Source organism: Sminthopsis crassicaudata, chromosome 5 (genome assembly GCF_048593235.1).
Source record: "Sminthopsis crassicaudata isolate SCR6 chromosome 5, ASM4859323v1, whole genome shotgun sequence".
Taxonomy (NCBI): domain Eukaryota; kingdom Metazoa; phylum Chordata; class Mammalia; order Dasyuromorphia; family Dasyuridae; genus Sminthopsis; species Sminthopsis crassicaudata.
The window spans coordinates 103,326,118-103,338,493 of NC_133621.1; the positions used below are offsets into that span (position 1 = coordinate 103,326,118).

Sequence of the window (12,376 nt, forward strand, 5' to 3'; positions counted from 1 at the left end):
GAAGTAGGCTTATTCTATTACAGGCTTGAATACATGACTGATCACTCAGTTTTGGCCATAAATTCATATGTATTTACATAATTTGATAAAAAGGCAAATTCATGTTTTCCCAGACCTGAGTATGACATTGTTAATTTTACTTTTTGAACAGATACAAGCTTTTTCTCTCAAAATGAGCTCTGATTTTTAGATGAGGGAGTGTGAAAGGGGAAGAACCTTAGTTATTAAATACGAGAGAGAGAAATAATCGTTTCCCTCAGTACATTTGAAAAGATTATTCTGAGAAACGGTCCGTAGAATTTCACCAGACTGCCCCATTCATAGGATACACACATATACAGGATAAACCTCTGCTTTAAAGTAAGGGTGGCAGATCTAATCAATTGGAAAAATAATCAATTATAGATTGATAATAGAAGATGGCAAAAATTATGTTGGAAAATATTATCTAGATTAAGAAATTAAAAGGAACAAAGATATATTGAATACTAATAGAATCATGTCTGTGCATGAAGACTTTTTTCTAAGAAGAGAATTGAATGTTACTAGATGTGTAGGGAGCATCATTTTAAAAAGTAAAATTGAAAGAAATTTTAGTAGCAAATTAGTTTGCGTTTGATGAGAGATAGGGGTGGAGTCACTTAAAAATCTGCTGTGTTTCCAAAACTATTTCTGGCACTATACCTATCATACAGTTCCCATATAGCTTGGGGGGTGGCAGGGAGTAGCTTGGAACAGCTTGTATGAGCTTTTGGGCTAATCAGCACATTTCCTGTTCTTTAGTTGATCACAGCTCCACCCAGCAGAAGCACCCAGGGGCAGCTGTGAAAACTTCCAGACTCTTAGGTTCAGACTTGGGTGGCTAAAAGGCCTGAAGTCCCTCAGGTTAGAGCTGCTAGACTCCTGGTCCAACCTCATTTTACACGGAGGCCTTCAGAGAGATTATGACTGACTTTCCAGTCTTCTGTTTGGAGATCTCTAATAGTGGGGATTTGGACACGAAAGTTAGAAAAGACAAAGTCTCTCCCCTCATGAAACTTCCTGTTCATGAGCACTTGCCTAAACTAAGATGTCAGTAGTGGTTATAGCTTCTATCCCCTGTCCTATTGCATTCAAAACAAAAACCCCAAGGTTGATTCAACCATGCATTTACTCCCTCTGAGTATGGCGCCTTACCCTGCGCCCTTAGTCTTGAGCAAAGGAGTCCTGGGTTTAACTTCATTTTCCCCTGACTTATCAGAGTGATTTTCCTAAAAGTATGTCACCCCTTCATCTTTAATAAGTTCCAGGGGCTCCTTTTTCCCTCCACAGAGAAGTTATTTAAAGGAGTACTTTCTTTTGTAAATTAAATGATTTCTTCTATGATAGAAAAGATTATACCTTCCTCTTCTCCCTTCATCCCCATATTCTAATTTTGTGAGTTGGATTTTTACAGGATTTCCTGTTAGAAGTCCTCAAGGAGCCAGATGGATATTGGCTACTTAAACTTTCTCTGATATGTCTTCTCTCTGTGCTTCATATAACAGAGATGAAATTATTGCTATATTAGAATTAACTTGGGCAAGTTATTTAATCCCTGTTTGCCTCAACTGCAAAGAAAAAAGGAGAATATCTCCTATTCTCCCCAGGGTTATTGTGAGGAATGATATTTGTAAGGTATGCCTGCCTATATGGTAAGTGCTATAAAAAATGCTACCTGCTGCTGCTGCTCCTGCTACTACTACTAAAGATGATAATTCTCTTTTTTTTTCTTTTCAGCAATTATTGCAAATACTCCCATGACATTCATTCAGAAAAGAACATCAAAATCCTGAAAAAGCATGATATTTCTGTACTTTCCAAAAATGAGTTGGCTGTTCTCCTCCTCCAGAGTGACCCCTTTTTCCTGCCAGATGTAAGTCTCACTTTTTTTCACACCAACCTGAGCAGACATTACCTTGTAGAAATGATGGGAGTTGCTTTAAGGAAAGCATTGTTTAGGAAGGAAAAAGTAAATTTATGTGGCATCCTTCCTCCAAAAGTTCATCTCAGAGGTGCTGGAGCGAGACCCGATAGTCAAGGATCCCTGGTTTTAATTTAGTTCCTTTGGAGAGGTTCTCTTGTTTATGAGCCTGGAACTCCCTGCCCCTTCCTACCCCAAGCCTGATAAAGGAGTCCACTTACTTTGAGCATATAATAGGAAAGGTTTTCCTCAGGTGTAATCCTGGAAGACTTCCCCTTTACCCTGGCCTTTTATATGGGAAGGCTTACTTTAGACAGGAAGAATCAGCAGCTTTAAAAATCTTCCCCTAGGAAAGAAATTGATAAAGAAATGATAGATCAGGAGGGAATGGCTGAAGAAGACAGTGAACAAAACAGCCCAATTGAAACAAAGAAAATTGATAGGAGAATGAATAATGTCCCATTGGAAGAAAAAGAATGAATGGGAATGATAAAAGACTTTGAAGGCAATGATTACAAATTGGGTTAAGGGTTAGTGAACTTTTTAAAAAAAACATAATTTGCAAAGCATTTTATTTTTTAAGTTCTTTTTTTAAAATTAACAAAAACCTCTTTTCTCTCCCTTGTACCCTTACTCTCCCATTGGGGAAATTTGACTTTTGTCTTGCCAGTGGACTTCAATGACTAGAAGAGAGAGTGAGGCTGATGACTTTTTGCAGCTCTGCTTCACCCAATTTTTGTGCAAGTCAAGACATCATCCCACAATGTCATCGGTTTTCTTCATGAGTAAAGGACCGAATGATCACAGTGATTGGAGAAAAATAAAACCAAATCCTTGTAACATATGTGTAGTCAAGCAAAATAAAGGTTTCAAAATTGGCTATGTACCAAAAAAAAAAAATGTCTTATTCTCCTCCCTCAGGTCTCTGACCCCTCTGTCATGCCATCTACATTGGTCCTTGGACACTTCAGTTGATTTTTGCACTGATCAGAGTTCTTTATAAGATTGTAAGCATTTTAAACCATTTTATAACAAGACACTGACAAGATCATCAAAGGAACCTGGTTTCTTAATTCTTAATTTATTGTTAAAAATTGCTTTTTTTCCTCTTATTAGGATCTAGATGTTCCTATCTGTCAACCTCTGACACTTGTACAAAAATTTGAGTGTATTTTGACTAGGGATTGTGGAATAAAAACTGCATTAGCAATGCTTGTGGCAGAGTAAGTGGGATGGAGCTTGTGGTAAAATATTCTTGGCTATTCTCCTCTTTGATGGTCATTTAATTCACTCAGGTGCCACGTGCCTCTGCCTTGTTGCTGCTGCCCCCCCCCCCACTTGAGTTAGTTGGGAACTTTTTTTTTTTTTATTTTTATAATTATAACATTTTCTTTGACAGTACATATGCATAGGTAATTTTTTTTTTTTTAACAACATTATCCTTTGTACTCCCTTCTGTTCCGAGTTTTTCCCCTCCTTCCCTCCACCCCCTCCTCTAGATGGCAGGCATTCAGTTGGGAACTTCGTCTAGGTATACAGATGGGTGGAAAGTACCTCATATTCTGAGGCTCCTCATCTTTTCAAAGATTCTAGAACTTTTCTCTGGTAGTGATTTGAGATAATTAGATTACAGTCCTGCTCAGTGATTCAAGCTCAAGACTTAACATTCTCCTCCATGAAAACTGATGTTCTGATGTAAGGAAAAGAGTGTTGGATTAAGAAACAGATGACCTGACTTTGCCATTTCCTATCTCTTTAGCGTGACTTTGGGTAAATTATATTACCTTCCTGTTGCCTCATTTTCTTCCTCTGTAAAATGAGATTAGTGACTTTTTTTTTTTTTTGATGGTTATAGAATCAAAAATATGATGGCCATAAATGCCAGCTTGCTTTTTGTCTGTGCCGGCCAGACTAAATTTCCTGAAGACAAGGACTATGTTCTGTTTTTCTCCCAAGCACCTAGCACATGGTCAGGACATAGTAGGCACTTAATAAATGCCCATTGACAGGTTTGTATAACTTTCAAACTTATTAAGTGCTTTTCTCCCAATATCCTGTAAGGATTGTAGTGCATAATATCATTATACCTGTGTTATAAATTTGAAGACTTCTGAGGCTCAGAAATAAATTGTCCCAAGGCACATAGCAAGTTAGTGTCAGAGTCTAGGTGGGTCTTTCCCTATTCCAATTCAGTATTCAAATACTCTTGCCACTCCACCACACTGCCTTTCTACTTGCTAATTTCAGTGTAGCCTGTCCTTTAGAAGATTACATTTTACCCCTTATTTAACTATACTCTATTGGCTTTTCTCCTTTCTCTATTTTCCCTTGTGTAACCCCGTTCTTCATCTGCCCCATGACCTCCCATCCTTTGACCCCTCAGTTCCTTCCCAAGTTGTCTCCCCTGTACTCCCTCCTCTTTTCCCCATCTTGACTCCTTGGTGAACCAGTTCAACTCTACACTGGCCTACTCTCTTGAATCCCTAGCCTCCTTATCATATTGCCAGTTACGTACCAAGCCTTAGCCTTGGACCGCACCCACCACTCACTGCCTTCTTGCTTACTGCTGAATGAAGCAGTTCTGATAGGTCTGCTACAGATTTTATTTTACACAACCTCAACTAGGCCCTTATTGCTATTTTATAATTCTGCTATATTTCCCTTTAACTTATTATCCCACTCTCCAATTTTTTTCTTCCCTCTTCAAATCTTCCATGGTTCCCCTTTCCCTTAATCTCTCAGCTGAGAACTTTGTCTCATGAGTCCAAGAAAAAAGTGGAGGCTCTTTGCCATGAAGTCTTTCTTCTCCCCTAATCTGCATCTCCTATCACTCCGAAGCCTTCTGCCCCATCTCTTCCTACACCCCTATGACGATGGGGTCTTATTCCTACCCCAATCCCTCTACTTCAAGTGATCCTGTTTCATCCCATTTCCTCCAAAATCTGTTTTCCTTACTCTTTCACTTATTTTCAATCCCTCCATCTTTCCCAGCTCCTTCCCTACTATCTACAAATATGCCAGGTCCCCCCTCCCATGCTGAAAAATGCCCTTCCATTCCTGCTAACTATCTCCTGTCTCTGCTGCTCTTACAAAAGACTCCATCATAGAGCTCTCACTTTTTTCCTCCTACTTTCTTCTAAAACCTGGCTTCCAACCTTATTTATCATCCCACTGAAACTGTTCTCTGCAAATACTAATGGTCTCCCAGTTACCAGATCCAGTGGCCTTTTCTCCGTCCTCATTCACCTTGACCCCCTATAACGCTCCTGGCCACCCTTGACCCTTTGATATTCTCTTCTGTCTCGTTTTTCAGGACCCTGCTGTATCTTGGCTCTCCTCTTGCTTATGGGACCTATTTTCTCTGTCTCCTTTGTGTAGATGTCTTATCTCCTTCTCTACTACTTCACTTGGGGATCACATCAGACTCACGGATTTAAATACCTTCTCTACAATGCCATCTCTCTGCTGCCCCAATTTCTTGGGAAACCTCTAATCTTATATTTCCAGCTGCCTTTCAGACATTTTGAATTGGATGTCCAACGACCATCTTAAACTCAATATCTCCCAAACAACCTCCCCTTCTTCTCCGCTCCCCCCATCCAAGCTGTTGTTAAGGCCTCTAGATTTCACTTTCGTAGTACCTCATAAATGAGCTTTCCTCTCCGACACTGCCATGCTCTAGTGCAGGCCCTCTTCAGCACAGGCCAGTCCTACTGCAGTAGCTTGGAGGTGGATTGGCGGGGATCAAGACTTCCCCCGCCCCCCAATCCTTCTACCAGCCATGAAAGTCCTTTTCCTAGAGTCTGATGCCACTCCCAGACAGTGACTTATTTTCTCCAGGAGTAAATACAGAATGCTCTGTTTGACTTTTAAAGCCCTTTATAATCGGCTCTCTCCTACTTTTCCAGTTTTCTTTTATTTTCTGATACGTATCCTTTGATCCAGTGACCCTGGACTGCTGGCTGTTCCATGAATGTGACAATCCCTGATTCTGGATATTCTCCAACCCCCTTTTTCCCCTGAGGCAATTGGGGTAAAGTGACTCGCTCAAAATCATACAACAGAAGTCTGAAGTGTCTGAGGACAGATTTGAACTCGGGTCCTCCTGACTTCAGGGCTGGTGCTCTATCCACTGCGCCCCCTGGCTGCCCCCTGGCTCTGGGTTTTCTCTTTGGCCATCCCCCATGTCTGAAATGCTCTCCCCCTCAACCCTAACTGCCGATCTCTGTCTTCCTTTAAGTCCCAACTAAAATGCCACCTTTTATAGAAAGCCTTCCTCAACCCCTCTTAATGCCAGTGCCTTCCTTCTTAATTTCTGTTTATCCTTTATAGGTTGCTTTACATATATTTATTTGCATTGGATTGTAAGCTTCTCTTTGTATCCCAGAATTTAGCACAGTGCCTTTTATATAATAGCTGCTTAATAAATGTTTTATTGATGGATTGTTCCTTAAGATCATTGTTAGTATTTCTTGTCAGCCTTTGGCTGTTTGCTAAATAGCACTCAGTCAGTAGGCTGCATGGAATGTTCTTTTGCCTTTCTCTCTTCCTTTTTTTGCTTTCTCCAATGCAGGAATCTTTGTGTATTTATTTATACTTTGCTTCATAAAGATAAGGTGGATTATAGATTGCTACTTGAATTGATGAATTGTCTTCTCTCTGGTTATTCATTCCATCATTGGTATCTTTCCTCTCTTCCCCAGATATGCAAATACTACAAGGGAGAAAACAGGAAAGACTCTTGCACTAATTCAGAATGCATGAAACTGCACATCTGTGAGCACTTCATTGAAGGGAAATGCGGCTATGTGCACTGCAATCGGTCCCATGACTTGATGAATACAAAGATCTTGGAATTCCTCAAAGAAGAAGGGCTGACCATCCCAATAATTAGGAATATCCAGGACATCTGTGATCAGAAGCATATCAGGAGTAAAAAGCGTATTCCCAGGAGAAGAGGTGACTTTAATTAATAGTTGGGATAAAGAGTAATAAGTGGGCATACTGATGTGGTCTTTACCCAATTTAACATGTCTACATCTGCCTTGGTACATTTACATGGGCCATACCTCAGTGCTGAAATGTCCTCCTATTCCGTTTCTCTCTCTCAGCTTCCTTTTCCTTCAAAGACCCAGACCTCTTTCTTGCCCCTGCTCCCAGATGAAAATGCTTTCTGATGCTCTTAAGAGTACTCTGCCTAATTACTCCCTTGTTCTGTCATTCCCCCTTGTGTTTTATAATTATCTGCATCTGTCACGTTATAGTGGGAAAAAGGACTGAATCAGAAAGCTTGGATTTACATCCCTCCTGTGACATTTAACAAGCTTTGAGACCTTGGTCACTTAACTTTCCTAGGCCTCAGTCATCTCATCTGTAAAATGGGGAGGTTGGACTGGCTCCAACCCCTTCCAGCTTTATTACAGTCCTATGCTATATCTCTTCCCCCATCCTTCCCTCAAGGATAGGAACTAAAAAAGGGAAGGGACTGCTCCATTTTTGTCTCTATGTGCCTAGTGTTTATTGTTCATAACAGTGCTTGTCATGCCTCAAGCACATAGGAAACCTTTGTTGAATTGAATTAAATCCTCACAGTCTGGAGCAGGTGGACCTTAGCTTATCTGTCCCGTATGCACAGCTCACATGGGCTTTTCTCACAGCAGCCATGGGGGCTGGCGTGTTTAATTTTCTCTTCATCCTCATTCTTCTTGAGTTCTTGGTACATTTGACATCAGGGTGTTCACTAATATTTTTATTTCTGCTCTCCCACCCGAAAAAGGAGTGTCTGATCATTTGATATCCTCCTTGCTGGCTCATTGTCCACATCATCCCCACTAATGAGGGTTGGCCCCCGAGATTCTGTCTTAGACCCTCTTCTTTTTCTAGATTCTTTCTCTGCACGAATGACTCACAGATCTCTATATCGATCCTCAGTGTCTCCTCTGAACATCACTCTTGCATCACCAACTGCCTATTGGATGTTTTGTGCTGGATGTTCAGTCAACAACCCAAACTCAACATGTCCAAAATTTTCTCCACAAACCCATCCCCCTCCCAAACTTCCCTGTTTCTGATGAAAGTACTCTTCCTTGTTCTAATACCCTCTGTTTACTTGCTTTTTTGATTTTTTTTTTATTGGTCTTGGCTCCCTACTTCCCATTACCCCATGCTTCCAAATCTGTTGTCCCATTTTGTAATTTCTGCCTATCATTTCTCCTATCCAATCCCTTCTCTTTACTTTCATACCTATCACCGTAGCTCAGGCCTTCTGGATTATTTCCACTGCTTTTTTTCATTGGTTTCCCTGTGTCAGATGTCACTCTCTTCCTCAGCTAACTCCAAGGGGCTCCTTAGTGTCTTACCTTCTCCCCCCCCCCCTCCCAGGCTGGGGTTAAGTGACTTGCCCAGGGTCACACAGCTAGGAAGTGTTAAGTGTCTGAGGTCAGATTTGAACTTGGGTCCTCCTGAATTCAGGGCTGGTGCTCTATCCACTGTGCCACCTAGCTGCCCCTCTTACCTTCTCTGTTTAGCTTTTCAAGTCTGTCCCAGCCTGGCCCAACTCATTTTTCCAGCACCCTGCCTTTTTTTTTTTTTTTTTTTTTTTTTTTTTTTTTAAACAGTACTCATCCTCCTGTGATCTTTGGCTCAGTCAAACCAACCTTCTTTCCATTCCTCTGATATTGCACTCACATTTCCTCTCTCTAGGTGCCTTTCGTTGCCTTTGCTGTCTTACATCCCTGGAATGGATTCCTTCCTCATCTGTAGTCAGGAAGACTCATCTTCCTGAGTTCAGATCTGGCCTGAGAGCTTAATAACTGTGTGGTCCTGAGCCATTTAACCCTGTTTGCCTTCATAAAATGAGCTGGAGAAGAAAATGGCAAATCACTCTTGTATCTTTTTGAACAGGAGTCAGACAAGACAGAAGAACTCCATTTTCCCCATAAGTTCTGTGTTTTTATTGCTCAGTTTTGCAAAATGCAGCACTTTTTGGAAATACAAGTCACTGTGTAACAGAACTGACTCTGTGTGCATATGCATATATATGTATATGTACACACATATATGTGTATGTCGAACTTCTTGTCTCTCTGTTAGAATGCCATCTCCTTGAGTTTAGACTGTTTTGTTCATTATATTAGTAACCCCACACCTGGTACTTAGTAAATGTTTAATAAATACTTGTTGACTAATGATGGATTAGTGGATTTGTGCCCTTTTTTACAGAGGAGGGAAGTTCAGGAAGCTCAATAGTTCGTTTGCGATCATGAAGCTGCTAGTATTAGAGAGCAGTGCAAATTCAGGTCTTCTTCCTTTCATGTCATATTGCCCCTCATACTCTGCAGCTCATTCCATTGCATTTCTTCCTCACTCTTTTTTGCATTTCTTTCTCATTTGTTCTCCCCTCCCCTTCTTCAGAACAGATTGGAAACCAGAATGAGGAAGAAGAAAGCAAAGATATTTCTCCCTGTATCATCATTTTCCCCTCCAAGTTCTACCATTTCTGTCTTTCATACCTAGTATGTTGAAGAGGAAGAGGAGAAGGAAAATCCCACCAGCTGTTCAGCATTCAGTATTGCTACTGGGCTCCCATGCACCCAACTCATTATTTTAAGGTTTCTTTCTGCTCCTGCTCTTCATGTCCAAAGGTCCTTCTTCATATCCCTATTATGAGCATCATTCCTCCACTCTACTTCTACCCCTTCATCCCCATGATTTTCATTAAACTCCTTTTTCTCTTCTCACTCTATTCCCTGAACCTTCCTCAATCCTTGCCCTTATTTCCCTTTTCCTGGAGCTCTAACTTCAACTGGGTTCTCTTCTACAACACTGAGATATAACAGAGCTGTTGAACTCAAAGTCTAATGGTTTCCATTCCAATGGTTCCTGAGCAAGATTAAAATATATTTGGGGAGCATTTAACAAAATTACAGCACAGTTCATGTTCATTTGTGGTCTAATATGTCAGTGTGCAGCCTTCAGGGCTCTTCTGAGTTTGATACCATTGCTGGCCAGAACTCTTTATTCTCTTCTTTTATTGATTTCTTATCCCATTTCCCACAGTTGTTAGTATAAATCTCTTATCCCTTCAAAGACCCAGTTTCTGTCCTAATCCTATCATTCTGGCTTCTTCTACCAAGAGTTTGGGGCCATCTGATGTGAACTTCACCTTCTCTCTTTTTCATCTTAAGATTTCTCCACGTCTTTTCCCATCCCTTCCTATCTCCAAGAGTCAATAGGTCAAAATGAACTCCTTCACTTGTGTCTCTGATTTATGCCCCCCCACTTATCTTTCAGGACTTCGCCCAATTGACCCTTTTCTTTTGCTTCTTCCTTCTCTTTTTCTCTCATTTTTAAAAATTTGGATCTGCACATATGACTTCATTGATGTAGAGGACTCCCAAATTGAAAATTCCCTCCAGTGATACAAATCAACATCTTATCTATAACTTATACTCAAGGATATTTTGAAATTAAGTGACTGCTTTTTGGTCACATAGTTAATAGGTATTGAGAAGCAGGACATGACCCCTGGTTTTTGTTTTTGTTTTTGTTTTGATTCTATGGCCAATTCTTTGTTCACTATGCCATGCTGCTTTTCTGTTCCTCTTTTTAATGACTCCTTCCCTTCTACCTAATGGAAAAGATGAAATGATGGGAATCCACTTGTTCCCTTCAGATTTTGGTTTGCACCTTGCATTGTACATTATCACATGCACATTGGTGCATGGACAGGAGTTGGACAGGACTTTGATATAGTGGAAAGAGCTCTGATTTTGGGGTCAGAGGACGGCATCAGTTTCCTCCATTTATAAGATGAAGAAATTGGACCAGATGATCTCTAAAGTCTTTGTAGCTATAAAACTACAATTCCTATGCATTGTACTCATTTTCTATGTTCTGGTTTTTATTTTGCTCTTCATCTCCCCTCCTGATCCCCTCACTCCTTTTTCCTCAGATAAGTCAGGCCAAAGAAATGTAGGATATAGAAGCCAAAGCAGAAATCGTTATTTTTTTGGGACGCAAGAATTGCCAACATCTCCTTCTGCCTCTGTTGGACCTGCCCACATTCCAGAACCAGATAAAATGGGCCCAGCACCATTGCCATCCTCTGAAGGCAAAGTGAATAAGAGGAGAGCCCCTGAGAATAACAGTTCTTTGAGGCAAGATGGTGTCCAGTCAGTGTCAGCATCAACTAAGACTGTCAGCATCCAACAAACGGATCAACTTGGAACAAACTTGAGCCGTAGAGAAGACCAATATGGTACCCAGGGTGGTACCCAGCACGCTGCCTCCACTTCTGCACCTGCTCCAGCTGCATCTGCTCCACCTGCACCTGCAGAGGATAGCCACCTTTTCAGAAGAGTAAAGGTGTTGTTTGGGAATGACGATGACTCCTGCTGTGGTTCAGCTCCCCAGACCACTAGCAAAAGTGAATCCACGTCCTCTTCTAACTATACAAGTGCAGGAAATGACTGCAAAGGTCAGAAAGCCCATCCTTCACCCGCTCCCAATAAAACTGTTGATACGAGACACAGTAGCAGTGCTGTGGTGTTTTCAAAATACAAGCCCGCAACTAATGTAAAGAAACAGGAATTTCCATCTAAGAGTCAAGACAATCAGTCCACGCTGGTGAATGCCCAAATGGATAAGACGGCCACATTGAAAGAACAGAAAACCCCAGCTGCAAATAACCTGGTCACTAGTAGCCATCGTGATACAAAATCAGAAATGTTGTGGAAAAAGATGCAGCACTGGGAATCGTCAATGCATAAAGTGGATGCCTTGACTCTGGACTTGGAAAGGATGCATAGAAATGACAGAGAAGAGACCCTTTGTGTGCCTCAAAAGAGCCAGGCCTCTCCCAGGGACAAAGCTGCAGTAGCCCACGTACGACCAAAAACGCCGTCTGCAAGGGACGTTCCTCAGAAAGGAATTCAGAAGGACGTTTTAGCCCAGTCTTCTTTACCAGCAGGTAAAGTGAATGCGGCACCTCCAAATCCGTCCAAATAGGGATCACAGAAATTAATCTATTATGCCTAAAATCCAGGGTTATGGAGTGGCTGTGGTGGCAGATCACTTTCCCTGGTGGGGTTATACTGTCAGGGAGTTTGATTTAAAGTGAGTAGTAAAGAAAAATAATTTGAATGTGGTGTTGGTGGAATTGTGAAATGATCCAACCATTCTGGAGAGCAATTTGGAACTATGCCCAAAGGGCGATCCATAGCCTTTGATCTAGCAGTTTTATTTCTGGGTATCTCAAAGAGATCCTAAAAGAGGGAAAGGGACCCACACGTGCAAAAATGTTTGTAGCAGCCTTTTTTGTAGTGGCAGTAACTGGAAATTGATGCCATCAATGATGGATGCCCATCATGTGGGTAATGGCTGAATAAGATATGGTATAATGCAAGTAATGAAATGTCATTGTTTTATAAGAAA

General features: G+C 41.1%; 1 protein-coding gene across 4 annotated transcripts in view; it reads left to right on the top strand.

Moving 5' to 3' along the window:
- The window catches only part of ZC3HAV1 (zinc finger CCCH-type containing, antiviral 1), an 89,196-nt gene that overhangs the window by 34,489 nt on the left and 42,331 nt on the right, over window positions 1-12,376 (top strand). For all 4 annotated transcript variants that reach the window (XR_012482296.1, XM_074267794.1, XM_074267792.1 and 1 more), the window contains exons 2-4: window positions 1,759-1,894; window positions 6,646-6,901; window positions 10,896-11,912. Coding sequence is in view for 3 of the 4 variants with exons in the window: in XM_074267794.1 (XP_074123895.1) it covers window positions 1,759-1,894; window positions 6,646-6,901; window positions 10,896-11,912 (1,409 nt within the window). In the remaining variant the exon portion in view is untranslated. The remainder of the gene's footprint in view (window positions 1-1,758; window positions 1,895-6,645; window positions 6,902-10,895; window positions 11,913-12,376) is intronic.